Source organism: Vigna angularis, chromosome 8, assembly GCF_016808095.1.
Source record: "Vigna angularis cultivar LongXiaoDou No.4 chromosome 8, ASM1680809v1, whole genome shotgun sequence".
Lineage (NCBI taxonomy): Eukaryota > Viridiplantae > Streptophyta > Magnoliopsida > Fabales > Fabaceae > Vigna > Vigna angularis.
The window spans coordinates 2,152,606-2,167,499 of NC_068977.1; the positions used below are offsets into that span (position 1 = coordinate 2,152,606).

The following is a 14,894-nucleotide window of genomic DNA, read 5'->3' on the forward strand; positions in this document are numbered from 1 at the left end:
TTATACAATGATTATGTGAATTTATTATTATTTGTCATTCGATCAGTTTGGATATACAACAGACCTTTCAGGCAGAACAATACTTAGATTTGTGAGTGAATAGTTGGAGATTGAGGAATTGGACTTGAAGGCTTGATCTCATACCTGAAACATTTTGGCACTCACCATAAGGTTGAGCGAGCATCTCTTAATCCCATAGTAACCATAAGAAACACAAGGAGCAATATAGTAATAGAAGATGTTAAGGAGCAACATGCCAATCATTCAGCTTAGATGTTCAGCCTCTTTTAGCTTCAACATGTTGGCCTCGTTCAGTCTTAACCGCTCGGATGTTCGACCTCAACATAACTTCATTTGGCTTCATCATCTCAACCTCATTTGGCTTAAACATCTTAACCATTTAGTTTTGACTGCTTGCTCGTTTGACCTTAACATAACCTCATTCGGCTTCATCATCTCAACCTCATTTGGCTTCAACATCTCGATCTTTCGGTCTCAACCACCTGAATGTTCGGCCTAACATAGCTTCGTTCGACTTCATCATCTCAACCTCATTTGGCTTCAACATATTGATCATTCGGTCTAAACTGCCAGGTCAATTAGCCTTAACATAACCTCATTTGGCTTCATCATCTTAACCTTATTTGGCTTTAACATCTCGATCGTTTCATCACGATTGCCTGGTCATTCGACCTCAAAAGAGTCTCATTCGACTTCATCATCCCTACCTCATTTGGCTTCAACATCTTGACCTTTCGGTCTTGATCACTTTGTTGTTCAAATTCAACATAACATCATTTGACTTCATCATCTTAACCTCTTTTGGCTTCAACAACTCGTTTGTTCGACCACAACTGCATCTTAGCCTCTTTCAACCCAATTTATCGACTTTTCAACACTGACATCTGGATCCTTTAGCCTCAACCATTTGTCTTGGCCTCATTTGACCTCAATCTTTCGACTTCAACTTTAGACTCAACATGTCGATTTTTTAGTCTTAATTACTCTGTCATTCAACTTCAACCTTTTAGATTCAACTTCAACCTTAACTTATCTACTTTTCAGTCTTGACAACTCGGTCATTTGGCCTTAATCGTTCATCTTGGCCTTATATGACCTCAACTATTCCACTCGGCCTCAAATTATGTCGTCTCTTCAATCTTGACACCTTGGTCATTTGGCCTTAATAGTTCGTCTTGGTCATTCGGCCTCGATCATTCGGCTCGACCATTCAGCCTCAACCAATCGACATGTTTGGACAATGCATGGGGTTCCTATTCTCATGCCACAAAGATTCATTCGGATGTTTAAGGAAGAGTTCTTCCAACGAATCCCTATTAAACTAATCACCAGGTTGGTTAAGGAAGTGTTCACCAAAATGAATCCCTACCGCATCCTTTAGCCCATTGGTCAAGGAAGCGTTCTACCTAACCCCATGTCAATGGAGTAGTCAAACAGTTAAGGAAGTGTTTTGGAAAGTACCCTTGTTGTGTCATAAGCGATCGATTAAGGAAGAATTATGAAAAGAACCCCTGCCAAACCACTCACATTAAAAATGATTGAAGCCCATATGCAAAGAATTCTTACCATACGGTCTAATTATAAGGGTTAAGGAAGAGTTTTTCAAAAAGCCCCTACCGCACAGTTTAACTTAAACAATTGGTGAAGGGTGAGTTGCAAAGAACCCCCATCACACTAAAATTGAACAACTTAACTAAAACATGGTTAAAGACGAGTTCCAAAGAACCTAAACCACATGCAGACCACATCTAAAGAACCTTTCACTATCTTCTTTCTCCTTTCACAATCAAGCCAGAAATCATCAACTTAACATTGTAACCAAAGGTTTAACTCACTTAAATGTGTCTCGATCGCTTCAAAATTAGCCAATCGAGCTTCCAATTCCTTTTGAGCTATTTGGCAGTTAGAGTGAGTATGAATGACGTCCTTTAACTTAGAATTTAATTTCGCATTGGCCTACAATGCTTGCTCCAAATCTAATTGAGCCTTAAACAACTCCTTCTTTAATTGGTTAGCCATTACTCCGACACCTGAAGACACCTTGAGGCTTAATTATGTCACTTAAGTGTTGAGCTCTACAATGGCATCTATCGTTTCTAGCTCGTTGACCAATACACCAGACGACAAATAATCAACCCCGAACAGTCAATTTGGATGGTCAACCAATAGACTATAATACAAGTCATTATGGTAAACCAATGGACCAGACGTCAATTAACAACAGATCGAACGAAAAATCACCAACTCGAATGGTCAACCAACAAACTTGATGATAAGTCACCAACCTAGACAATCAACCAATTTATTGAATGGTCAATCACCAAACTGGACAGTTAGACAACAAACTATACAGCCAAACAACAAATCAGATGACCATTCACCAAACGAGGCAATCTAAACCAAACTAAAGAAGATAAACTCCAAAACCATTTCACTTAAAGGTTAAATCAAGATTAGTCATGTTTGGACCTAATTAGACTAGTTTTAATATAAAAAAAAAACCATGACAAAATCTTTAAATAGTGGTTTGTAGTAAGGAAGTGAGCTACACATTAATTACAACATTCATTGCTTTATGCCTAAATTAATCTGACTTTGACATTGGAGTATTTTCTGTAGGTGTCATCCTTGATGTACAAGGGACTCGACAGACCGAAAAAGACTTGGATTTATACGTGAAGAATTGGAAGACGAATAGTTGGACTTTAATATTTTCCTCCACTCGCGAAACAATTCTTAAAATATATTTTGAGAAATTCATTAACAAGACTCAATAGAAAAAAAATGGAAAAGTTTAATCTTCACCAGATCCTTTTTTTGGCTGAGAATCTCAAATAGGTCCTTTACTTATTTTTTTTTTCGTGTCAAATGGATTATCAGTTTTGCAAAATTGCTCCAGTTAAAGCTCTGCCGTTAAATTGGGCCAGCACTGTTAGAGTGATGTTGACGTGACATGCTGATGGTGTAATTTTTAATTGACGTAGGCAGTTATTTCGTTTTGGTGATTCTGACGTGTATATTAATAATCTTTAATTAAAGAAATTGATAAATTTTTGAATTAAACTTAGGACTTTCTTCGAATTAAAAATTGCGAAAAGAAACCATGCAACACTAGTTCGTCTTCATCGCAAGCCTCACACTACTACGAGCTACCAAAATCACCACTACTAGTCACCACAAAATCGCACATCGCCATCACTAATCCACATTCAAGCAACTATTGCTCCAAGATTGCGCCTCCATGAAGACTTGCAAACCCATAATCTCAAAACTCAGAAAACAAAAATCCTAATTTGAAGAAATCCTAAATCGCAGAAATCTTCATCTTCTCCATTGAACCAACATCGCAACCCAAATTTCCAGAAAGCCTTGCCTTAGTCGGAGAAATTGCGCCTCCATAAGCCAACAAAACCTACAAGAAACGAGTAGGAACCCGAAAACAAAACCAGAATCGCAGAATCACATTTCATCATCTTCTTTAGACCTAAATCACGAAGTCCAAAATCAACAAACCAAATCGCGAAATCCTAACTTGCGAGCCACCTTCGTCTTCATCGTGCCATGGAAGCCCTAAACACGTCCCTCTCCTCCATTCGCATAGCCTACAACCAAAAGAAGAACGAGAGACCACGAGAGAAACCCCCTTCTGAGAATTGTGACCTTGTGAGAGATGCGAAACCCCAATCGCGAACATGAACGGGTCATCTGCAATTGATTCCAAATTTCATCCCAAGGAACCCTAATTCAAAGAACGAAGTTTGATTCTCTTTTCCGCAATCTCTAATTCGAAGAAATGGGTCTGATTTTAATTCAGTTTTCTCCCAATATCTTTAATTAAAAATGATAATATACACGTGAGAATCATTTAATTAACAAAATAACTAGGCTACGTCATTGAAAAAAATACCATCAGCATGTCACATCAACGTCAATCTAACTACGTGAGTCCAATTTAACGTTAAGACTCTAATTAGAACAATTTTACAAAAATGAAGACTCAATTAAAACAAAAAAAAAGTAAGAGACCTATTTGAAATTTTCAGAAAAAAAAATATCTTACGAAGGGTTAAACCAAAAGAAAACGAATGAAATTTCCTTGCTAAATTAATTAATTAAAATTAAAAATTTAGAAAATAAATTTTATTTGAGAAACTAATTAGCAATATACACAGGACAATTTAAGTTTATAAAGATATTAATTCTCTAAAAAAGTTGGTTTAAATCGTGCTTATTTTGAATTCCGAATGAAAAAAAGGTTAATATATTGTAAAGCAAGTAAGGTTTAAATTTTGAGTGAAAGTGATAATATCTAGTCTAGAAATAAAAAGAAGGAATTTTGGAATAGTAATTGATATAAATATAATGTGAGTAGTGATGGAAAGTAAACGGAGGATGGAAGATTGATTAAAGTGATTGGATGGAATAATTTGATTCCATTTGGTGTAATGAAATGAAGTTGGAGTAATAGAGGATCAGATCGGTGCTATTGAGTTTGAGCTGTTACAGTGGCAGGTGTTGTGTTTGTTTGAGACTGAATAGTTTAGTATTAAAAAAAATGTTGTCACAACTCACGACACACTCGGATGACGGCAAAGGAAAGTGGCGTTGAGGTTGAAGTTGCGCCCGAGCGAGCGTCCATCGGAGACACACACACAGTTCAACCCTTCAATTCAAGCTTCTGCCTTCGAATCCGGCCTCTGCCACTCAATCACTGGTTTGTTACTCTCTCTCTCTCTCCCTCTCTCTACCTGTTCCGTGCCTCCTTCACCCACCCCTGTTTTTCTTCTCTGTAGATTTAGTTCATATCACCTAACTCTAACGGACTATCCAACTAAGAAAAAGAGAGCTTACGATAGACAATTTCACTGATGCTTCGGATCACACGTACCAATTTCATTGCTTACAGATCCACTCGTTGATTCGCGATCTGAGCTGCAGAGTGCCGTATAAAAACCCTAATCTCTAATCTGTCACCGGAATCGAGAATTTTGCCCGTACAGAAGGTGGCTCAGCCCTTGCGTCATGCGTTTGCGCATGTTCGGTTCTCCTCCTTGCGTGTTTCTGTGATTGATGGTAGTATGAGAGATATGCACCGGAATTCTACTGGTAGTACTAATAACAGCACTAATACTAATAATAAGATATCATCGGCACTAAGGCTGTCCTCACCTCAGCAATCTCTGAGACGCTTGGGACTGTGTTCCCAGATAGCAACGGGGGAGCACTCCTCTCCTGTCGTCTTCCCCGAAAAACGTGCCAAAGTGAAGGCTTCCAGGAAGTCCAGTGTCCCCACTACCCTTCGTCCGGATGATCAGGACACCAGCGAGAATTTCGAGCATAGGATTGACATTGGAGCAGGTGGAGGAGGAGATGAGAAGTCTGATTTGTTAGGATACGTCGTTTTCTCTGGAAAACTTGTTTTGGATAAGAGAAAAATTTCTACAAATAATAATGCGGATGCTCAACAAACTTCTGACGTTACCAACCAAGATGCTGTAGATGCCAAACTAACAAGCAAGGCCTTGGCTTGGGGCTCCCAAGTGCTGCACCTTGATGATGTTATCTCGGTAATGCATTTACTCCTATGTCAGATGGATGGTTCAATACTTCTGTGGTAGGTGCTAGGAAAAAAAAGTCTAATTGGTTTTAGTCCGTGTTCTAAACAGGTTTCTTATAATGCTGGTCTCAGACATTTCACAGTGCACTCGTACCCATTTAAAAAAGCTTCATGTGGGCTTTCTTGTTTCATAAAATCTCAACGAAGTCGCAAGGACTTTCGCTTTGTAGCTTCTAGCATAGAAGAAGCACTGCAATGGGTTGGTGGATGTGCAGATCAACAGTGTTTCGTGAATTGTCTTCCTCACCCTTTATCGTCTTCAAAGAAGCAGGCATCCTCAGAGTTATTTCAATCAGACACCCCTCCAGAATTGCTCTTTAGATGTAAAACTCCACCTAAGATGCTTGTAATTTTAAACCCACGATCGGGTCGGGGTCGTTCAAGTAAAGTTTTCCATGGCATTGTGGAACCGATATTCAAGGTATGCTACATTCTTTCTTGGATTCCATGTCCTGCATATATTATTATTTTCATCCTTGTGGTACTGTGCATATTGTATTTTATGGTTTCAAATTTGGCCATGAAATTAGAGATGTTTACTGTGTAAAACAGCAGGACATTGTGCAAGATTGGTAATTATAGTAATTTCTATATTATGTCTAGTTTCTCATTGTCTGTCAACACATTGCTCTTTGATGTTATTACTACTATTTTTATTAATATTATGTCAAATCTGTCTTTGATTTCTACATTTCAACTATTATAGTTAAGTACTTGTACTATTTTACATATAACATGCAATAAGAAGGATACAAGAATGCATTATGTGACTTTTTTACATGTATCTACGGCATGTACTGTGACAGCTTGCTGGGTTTAGATTGGAGGTGGTTAAAACAACATGTGCGGGTCATGCTAGAAATCTTGCATCAAGTGTGGACATCAGCACTTGCCCTGATGGTAAAATCTTTGTTCTTTAGTCTATACATGTGGTGAGTATTGTTTTGTTACTTTCTAAATGTTTCTTCATTTATACCACTTCTCTGGCGTTTCTTCCAGGAATTATCTGTGTTGGTGGTGATGGAATAATCAATGAGGTAAGCCTTTCATGTGTTCTGTGCTGGATCATAAGCTATCTAGGACTAATTGAAAAAAATGGATATCTTTTTGTGTAAATTCCAGTGGTTCAAGGCTTTTTTCATCATCACAATAAGAGGGTAGTGGAGTTATTAGTTGTTTTGGTAGGAAGTGGATTAGTTCATACACGGAACACCGAGACTGATGTGTACATCTTCTTTTCAACTGACACCAGAACAGCGGTGTCTAATACATGTATACTAGTATTAAAACTAATGTAGAATAGAAAGAAAACCAATTACAATCCATGAATTCAAGCATATTGCTCCAAATGCTCCACTGATTGTTTATATTCCCCCACACTTTTTCCTCTCATATCCAAGATGTGATCCAACCAGAATTTGCATGCTCTTCCACTACTCTGCCTTGCTGGTAGTTAGATCAGATGTGATCATAATACGTCCCATGGCCTCTTGAGCATTTATTTCCTTCATACTCTCTTTTGCATATACATATAGTGATAGAAGGTTTGCTATGCAAAGAGACCACTGTGGAATAATCTACCTTCCATTGTAAAAAGTTTGTCTCAAGCTTCATAATAGGTTTTTATCTTGTTTCTTCCTTTATTCTTTTTCTCCCCAACAATTTCTCTTTCTTACCGAAGAGAAGGGTACGCACTACTAGTGCTTAAGTATTAAATGTTGATCCTAGAATGTTTTTTGATGGAGTAAATTACATTCTGTCAGTCATCACATTGGGGATTGTTAAAATGATATAACCTTGCAAATTTTTCAATAAACAAGTTTGAAATCAGAAAAAGGAGTGACAAGTTTACACAGAAAAATCTAAACTCTTCAGTCTCCTTTATTTATTTGAGAGTAAGTAGTTAAGTCAAGTAAGAGTGGAAGAGATTTTAGTTTCTTGCCAAAGTGAATATCTGAAGAAAAAACAGGATCATGAATAGAATGACAACTTTTTTTGGGAGAGGTAAGAGTTTATTGAATATATGATGATACAAAAAACTCACCTAAGGTGGTTTGGTCATTTAGTGGTCATCAATGAAGACCTCATTTAGAAAGCTTTGCTTTAAATGTGTAAATAAAAAATTTGGTCTTCATAAAATCCCAGTGCCCATTTTTAATTCATAAAGCTGTCTCTACTTGATAGGATTGAGGTTAGTCACATTTTTTTTTCAAATCAGTGATCAGAGAGATAATCACCAAAATTTTCCTTTCCTCCTTCGATAAGAAGATATTATTATTTAGAAAATGGGGTAAAAAATCATAGCCTCATTTGTACCTGCTTTCCTACCCTTGATTTTGTCCCAATCAGCAGACTTAGAATCATCCAATGGAGAACATCTGTTAGAATATACAAGAAAGAAGGGTATCCTATTGTGATATCTGTATTGAATATCAATATTCAATCATTGTGTAATGTGTATACCTTCACTATAAATAAAGAATAGTTCCTTTCATTGGAATCTTATCTGTCCCTCATAATTTATATAAATTGTTTCAAATCATTAAGGTGCTATATATTGGCACAAAATATGGCGTATTTTATACCCCATCATCTTTTGAACAAGGATATTAAAGGTTGTGCTTTTTGTAGGAGTACTGTTCTTTTCACACACATACAGACATCATTAATGATGGGCAAGTTATATGACGTTGTTGGTTTGTAGGTTCTTAATGGTCTCCTTAGTAGAGACAATCAAAAGGAAGGAATATCTATACCTATTGGAATCATACCGGCTGGTTCTGATAATTCACTGGTATGGACTGTTCTTGGAGTCAGAGATCCGATTTCTGCAGCAATGGCAATTGTAAAGGTAGCATTCTTTCATTTTTTTCTCTTCGAGTAAGTGATGGGTATGTAATTAATAACTTATATAGTTAGGATCAGACATCGATAACATTGGTTCATATCCATGTTGTTGATATAAGTTGACCATATTCTTTGTGTATGGATATTCATTTGATTAGGCATTGATAAATCTGTTCACTCATTCATTGCCAGTATTCAGTTTCTGATTTATCCATTTTAGCATCTGTTTATACCATATAGTCTAGTCATAGTTAGAAAGGAAAGCAAAAATAAGTACATTTCATCCCCATAAAATGGAAATGACTCTGTGCGAGTGAGGAGGGGGTTACATTCTTCTCCTACAACCTATGTAAGAGGAATTTTAAACATGAGGTGTGCAGAGAACGAATTAAATGCCGACCAATTTTTCCCTTTCCTTTGGTTAAATAGTTGGACATTTATTGGCTATATGTCAATTCAGTTTTCCATGTCGGCAGTTGTGTAGATTTCTAGAAATCTTACTCTTATTTAATACTTTATAAATTCTGTTTCTTGTTTCAGGGGGGTCTTACTGCTACTGATGTCTTTGCTGTTGAATGGATTCAGACTAGTACAATTCACTATGGATTAACAGTCTCATATTATGGTTTTGTTAGTGATGGTAAGTCAATGCAGTGTGTTGAATACAGTGAAAACTATACATGAGACTGATCTTCCTTGTGTAGAAATACACATAGGGTACTTTGTTTATAATGAAGGAAATATGGACTAAACCCAAAATGCAAACTAAAGAATAATAACAAAGTAACAGCAGATAGGTAACTAAAAAGTAACTGAAGATAAAAGATAAATATAAGATATCTAATAATTTAAGATATCTAACACAATGTATACATTCTTAGTTATTACTATGGAAGAAATTATCGGATAAATGAGGGAAATCGTTTGCTTTTATTACATTATTCTTTCCTTTGTTTGTTTTGTTGCTACATTTTTTGAGCTGCCGAATTTTAGTTCTTAGCTCTATATTTTGAAGACCATGTATGGATTGGGAATTTTTGGCCATAATTGGCCTTAATGTTGATTTTATTGTCAACAACCAACCATGTCATAAACTTTTATCTCTAACATGCTTCCCCATACAAGAGCCTTTTTGCCTTGAAGCGTAAACAATGCACAGGCACACCTCACTAGGTGTTGAAATTCAAATTTTAGAAAAATGGTTCTGCCAATGATTTAATTCTCGACCACTTAATACCATCTTAAGAACCAACCATTCTAAGTGAAGGCTCTTGAATGGTTCTTTTATATAAATAAACTTTTTAGTTAAAGTCCTTTTTCTTTAGTAACTTTTGGCAATTAATGGGATGGTGCTAAGGAAAAATAGAACCTTTATTTAGAATTTAAACATGAATGCAGTTGATCGATGTGGTGATACAAATATTAATGTTCAAATTTAAAAAGTGTCTTATGTATTTTTCACATTTCAGTGTTGGAACTTTCTGAAAAATATCAGAAGCGCTTTGGTCCACTGCGGTATTTTGTTGCTGGATTCTTCAAGTTCCTGTGCTTACCACGCTACAGCTATGAAGTTGAATATCTTCCAGCTTTGAAAACTGAGAGAGAAGGAAAGATTTCAGGTGAAAAGGAAGCAGTTGACATGTCAGATCTGTGTACTGACATCATGAGCAGATCAAATAAGGATGGAATGCCCAGAGCATCTAGTCTTTCAAGTATTGACTCAATAATGACTCCAAGTCGTATATCTGGTGGGGACCTGGATACCTGTAGTAGTAACCATGCTAGCACGGAACCTTCTGAATTGGTGCGTGGTTTAGATCCAAAGTCTAAACGCCTATCATCTGGAAGGGGCAATGTAACAGCAGAGCCAGAAGTTATCCATCCTCAGCTGCCTCTATCAACAACTCCAAACTGGCCAAGAACCAGATCTAAGTCAAGGAATGATAAAGGATGGACTGGATTGACCACAACACTTGATACCACTCGATGGGGCAATACTGCAACGAATGATAGAGAGGATATATCATCAACACTGTCCGATCCTGGTCCTATCTGGGACGCTGAACCAAAATGGGATGCTGATCCTAATTGGGATGTGGAAAACCCAATTGAATTGCCAGGACCATCAGATGACACGGTAATGGGATCTACAAAGGAGGTTGTGCCTCGTTTTGGGGACAAATGGGTTGTGTCAAAGGGACGATTTCTTGGCATTCTGGTTTGTAACCATGCATGTAGAACAGTTCAGAGCTCTCAGGTGGTTGCTCCCAAAGCTGAGCACGATGATAGCACACTAGATTTGCTCTTGGTTCATGGGAGTGGTAGATTGAGGCTGTTGAGATTTTTCTTACTTCTACAAATGGGTCGACATCTTTCACTGCCATATGTTGAATATGTCAAGGTATTTGCATTTGTAGTTGTTTTACTCCGTGTTTTCTCTGTGGACACTGTTGAAATATTTGCATTTTCACGCTAATATATTCTGATGATTACACACTAGTAAAACCACCTAATGATGTAATTCTCTGTGTGTGCGTGTGTATATATTCCAATCTTTTGTCTTCCTTCTCGGAAGATTATTATAATTTACATTTGTGATTAGTTTTGAACTATGTACGTATAGGGTATCTTAGAATAATGTCCTTGTCAGCATATCTGGCTGTTATTTTATCCTGGTAATTTGAGCATCTGTATCTGTTAAAAATTGTGCATCCTGGTAATTTGTTGTAGGTAAAGTCCGTGAGGATAAAGCCTGGGAAGCACAATCACAATGGATGCGGTATTGATGGTGAGCTTTTTGCACTCAATGGACAAGTAATTTCTTCTATGCTTCCAGAGCAGTGCAGGCTTATTGGTCGCTTTCGTTTATGATAACTGAGTTCTTTTCAATTCTTTTATGGGTTCTGAGAAGTTTCATGTGCCTTCTCGTATATAAGTCCAGATACCCAATTTGTCTTGCAAATTCCTTATCGCTGTAACAGCTGAGCTTTGTAAATCTTTTGGTCCGGTTATATGTATCTGTTGTTGCTTGCTTACCTGTCTTCCTTATTTTGGTTTTATATAAAAAAACTGCTCATTTATGCACTTCCTGCAGCAAGAAGGTTGAATATAGTGATGATCACCATTTCCTCGAATGGTCAGTTGATTTTCTGATTTCACCACATAGTGTAATCTCGAGATATTGTCGGGTCTACGTTCAAAGTTTTCCTAAATACAAACACGTAAAGGAATGTGATCGACCATTAATTATTCAGCAAAAACCAGTGGTGACGAGCCAGGTAAGACAGTAATTTAAGAAAAAAACGTGAAAGAAACAATTTTGTCTACATCTAGCCGATACAATTTTTTAAAGGACTCTAGGGTGAAGTTAGAAAATTAGTTTTACCAGCTCTAGAAGTGGATGTTAAGCCTTGGCAAAACAGGATTGAGGAGGAATCTATTCTGAGTATTTTGACAGGTTCCATAATTACTGAACAAAGTTGTTCCAATGCGGGAAGAGTCTCTTGAAGTCAGTTTAATTAATAAGACAAATTATAATCCGTTGACCTTTCCTCAAATAAAAGAGAAATTAATCTGTAATTTTTTTTAAAAAATTTACTACAGAAAAGATATTTGACTGCTAAAATAAAATAGAATTATTGGATTGGAACTAAAAGAGAAAGACGTCATTATAATAGAAAAGTGTTACTTTATTTTTCACATTAGTGCAGAGAAGACGTCTTTTTCGGACCCAATAAAATTACAGCTTTTGAATGCATATTTGCTTCCATATATAATTGATGTAAATAAGAACAATGTCTAAAGAAAATTGGTGAGACAGTAAGAGGGCCAAAATCTATAAAAATGTTTTCTTCAAAAAAACTAATACGATTTACGAAAGCATAAAAGAAATAAGAAAAAGAGGTGTGCGTGGTATGATAAGTATGAAACTAGGAAAGAAATGTCCAAAAAGAAGAGGAAGAATAAACATAATAATTAATTACAAAATTCAAAAGAAGAGGAGAAGAATGGTTGAGATGGATGGATATGGATATTATAAGAGTGTTGCAGGATGGGTCACGTGTCCTGTTCGCGGGTGTGACTTAGATTATTATTGTTATTATTATCAGATAATTACATAATACTGAGATTATTTATCCGTTATACAAAATTTGGGGTCGAGGTTAAGAAAAGGAAAGGGAACAAGGAAACCCTTGATTTGGACGTGCAGAAGAGAAGAGAGAAGAGAGAAGAGAGAAGAGAGAAGAGAGGATAGGATAGGATAGGTTGAACAGCAGCAGTGCGCTCAGAGCAGGTGCTATGACATCGTCGATGGTGAGCGTGTCTCCAAATTGTTATTGCAACTGTAATTGCTCATCGACGACGATGATGCACATGAGGAAGACGACGAAGATGCCTTTGTCAGTTGCAATGAAAAGCAAAGTCGTTCGTGGTGTTCGGTGCGAGGTTGCCATAAACGCGGTGGAAGAGTCGACAACGTCAGCAGAGGCGAAGGTTGGAGCGCGGGTTAAGGTGAAGGTGGGTGTGAAGGTTTACCACGTCCCCAAGGTTCCGGAGCTTGACCTTACGGGTATGGAAGGTGAGATCAAGCAGTACGTTGGCCTCTGGAACGGTAAGCGAATCTCTGCCAATCTTCCTTACAAGGTTCAATTTGTCACTGACGTCCAAGGTCGTGGTCCTGTCAAGTTCTTTGCCCATCTCAAGGAAGATGAATTCGATTATGTTTAGCTTCTCGTTACGCGCATTCTATTTGTATGTCACTCACTTCCCTCATTATCACACTACTATTACTTCTACCCGTGAATAATCAAACCATCCATGTGATGTGATGTTATCTGCAATGCACCCTTGTTGTGTATAATGTAATCGATCCTCCTCCTTTAGTTAACTTCTTTATATCTTGCAATTTTAATCCTCCTTAATTTTCACTCTACTATTAGTGATATTTTCGTTGCGGTTGCACCTTGTTAGAGGACATCATTTATATAATCCATCCCAACTCTCTTTCCGTATTCTTTTTATTTTTGCAATTCCTGTCTTCTCAAAGCCGCTACAATAATCTTTTATTGCTCTTGGTTTCTAACTTCCCGAGTAACTTATGGGAGGTGTTGGTAATAATCCTTCAAGAACTAAGCAGTATTGCAGCAATTGGAACAAATCTTCAGAAGAGAAGAACTGCAACTACTTTCTTTTACAACATACAGTTACAATATTACAAAACATTCTTTACAAAGCAGAAAAGACTTAATTTCCCATTAGCCAACTTCTTATGAGTCAGCCACATAAACTTTAGCAGCTTGAGTAAACCATATAACTCCTTTAACTGCTTCTTAAAACTAAAATAATACTTTGACAATTGAAACAACAATAAAGTTTGAATTTCACAACTGCTTACATTTTCCACCCTTGCTCTAAACTTCCAGAATATGCTTCCAACATCTGATTTGAATTTTAGAAAATAAATCCAATACATCCGGGTTAGATCTTCTACAAAATATAATGTAGTAATGATTACCTTTAAGGGAGAGGGTTCTTTGAGGCTCTCCATGTGGCTCTTGGGAATAGAAGCCTACTTTGCTTTCCATATTGACAAGCATGACAATCTTTAGAAATCACTTCAAAATCAGGTAAATTTTTTACCATTTCATATTTTGCATTTTGAGAAGCCCTTGGTAGTGATAATGCCCAATTCTCTTGTGTCACAACTCAGCAACATTTTCTTTTACTGAGAAAACTACTTGCTCCTCCAAAGTCGGATTAAGTGAATAACTTTTGCCTCTTATTTTCACCTTGAACAAATCTTGACCTGCAGCATCCTTGATTAAGCATCAATTGTCTTCAAAAAATACCTTAAAGCCTTTTTCTAATCATTGACCAACACTCAACAAGTTTTAGTCTAGGTGAGATACATACAATACATAAAAAAAATGTTTTATTTCCTGCATGTGTTGCAATGAAATTGGTTCGTATTCCTTTTACTGGAATATAATCATCATGACCTATCTTAACTTTTAAAATTTTGAAGGCCAAGTTCCCTGAAGAGTTCCGTGTCATGAGTCATGTAATTGGTGCACCCACTATCAATTGGTCAGGATTCACTTGAGACATTGCTTAAAAAACAAGTTGCAACAAAAAGTTGATCTTCCCCTTCATTTGCAATTTTAGCATATTCTTCGTGCTGCTGGATTTTGTTGCCACAAATTACAACTTCAAGTCCAAGTTCATTGTACTTATTACACTTAGCATCAGGCCTTTTCCAGCATTTGAATGGTGGATGACCCATCTTGCTGCAATGCTTGCTCAGAGGATACATTCCCTTTGAACTTCCAGCTTTGTTTTCATTTTTGAAGGAACTTACTCCATTTGCTTGCTGCTTGTTCATGTTCTTTTTATATCTCCCACCATCTTC

General features: G+C 36.9%; 2 protein-coding genes across 3 annotated transcripts; both read left to right on the forward strand.

The window, feature by feature from the left end:
- The first annotated feature begins 4,390 nt into the window (after positions 1-4,390).
- LOC108319042 (sphingoid long-chain bases kinase 1) lies at positions 4,391-11,520 on the forward strand. Of its 2 annotated transcripts, none has more exons than XM_017550054.2 (9): positions 4,391-4,735; positions 4,815-5,588; positions 5,688-6,059; positions 6,445-6,538; positions 6,638-6,675; positions 8,343-8,489; positions 9,026-9,125; positions 9,955-10,886; positions 11,216-11,520. In XM_017550054.2, the coding sequence occupies exons 2-9, from the start codon at positions 5,100-5,102 to the stop codon at positions 11,354-11,356; spliced, it is 2,313 nt and encodes a 770-aa protein (XP_017405543.1). In that variant the 5' UTR covers positions 4,391-4,735; positions 4,815-5,099; the 3' UTR covers positions 11,357-11,520. The 2 variants fall into 2 exon arrangements, with proteins under 2 accessions (XP_017405543.1, XP_017405544.1); XM_017550055.2 differs by having other exon boundaries at positions 4,928-5,588.
- A 1,098-nt stretch (positions 11,521-12,618) lies between these two features.
- Positions 12,619-13,373, forward strand: LOC108319043 (ferredoxin-thioredoxin reductase, variable chain). The gene has a single exon (XM_017550056.2). The coding sequence runs from the start codon at positions 12,785-12,787 to the stop codon at positions 13,211-13,213; it is 429 nt and encodes a 142-aa protein (XP_017405545.1). The 5' UTR covers positions 12,619-12,784; the 3' UTR covers positions 13,214-13,373.
- The last annotated feature ends 1,521 nt before the right edge of the window (positions 13,374-14,894 follow it).

What these genes read in the sequence shown, in the direction of transcription:
- LOC108319042 (XM_017550054.2), top strand. Translation starts at nt 5,100, where the DNA reads ATGAGAGATATGCACCGGAATTCTACTGGTAGTACTAATAACAGCACT. An exon ending in ACCTTGATGATGTTATCTCG is followed by an intron (nt 5,589 to 5,687) that starts GTAATGCATTTA and finishes TGTTCTAAACAG; the next exon opens with GTTTCTTATAATGCTGGTCT. An exon ending in TTATGGTTTTGTTAGTGATG is followed by an intron (nt 9,126 to 9,954) that starts GTAAGTCAATGC and finishes TTCACATTTCAG; the next exon opens with TGTTGGAACTTTCTGAAAAA.
- LOC108319043 (XM_017550056.2), top strand. Translation starts at nt 12,785, where the DNA reads ATGACATCGTCGATGGTGAGCGTGTCTCCAAATTGTTATTGCAACTGT.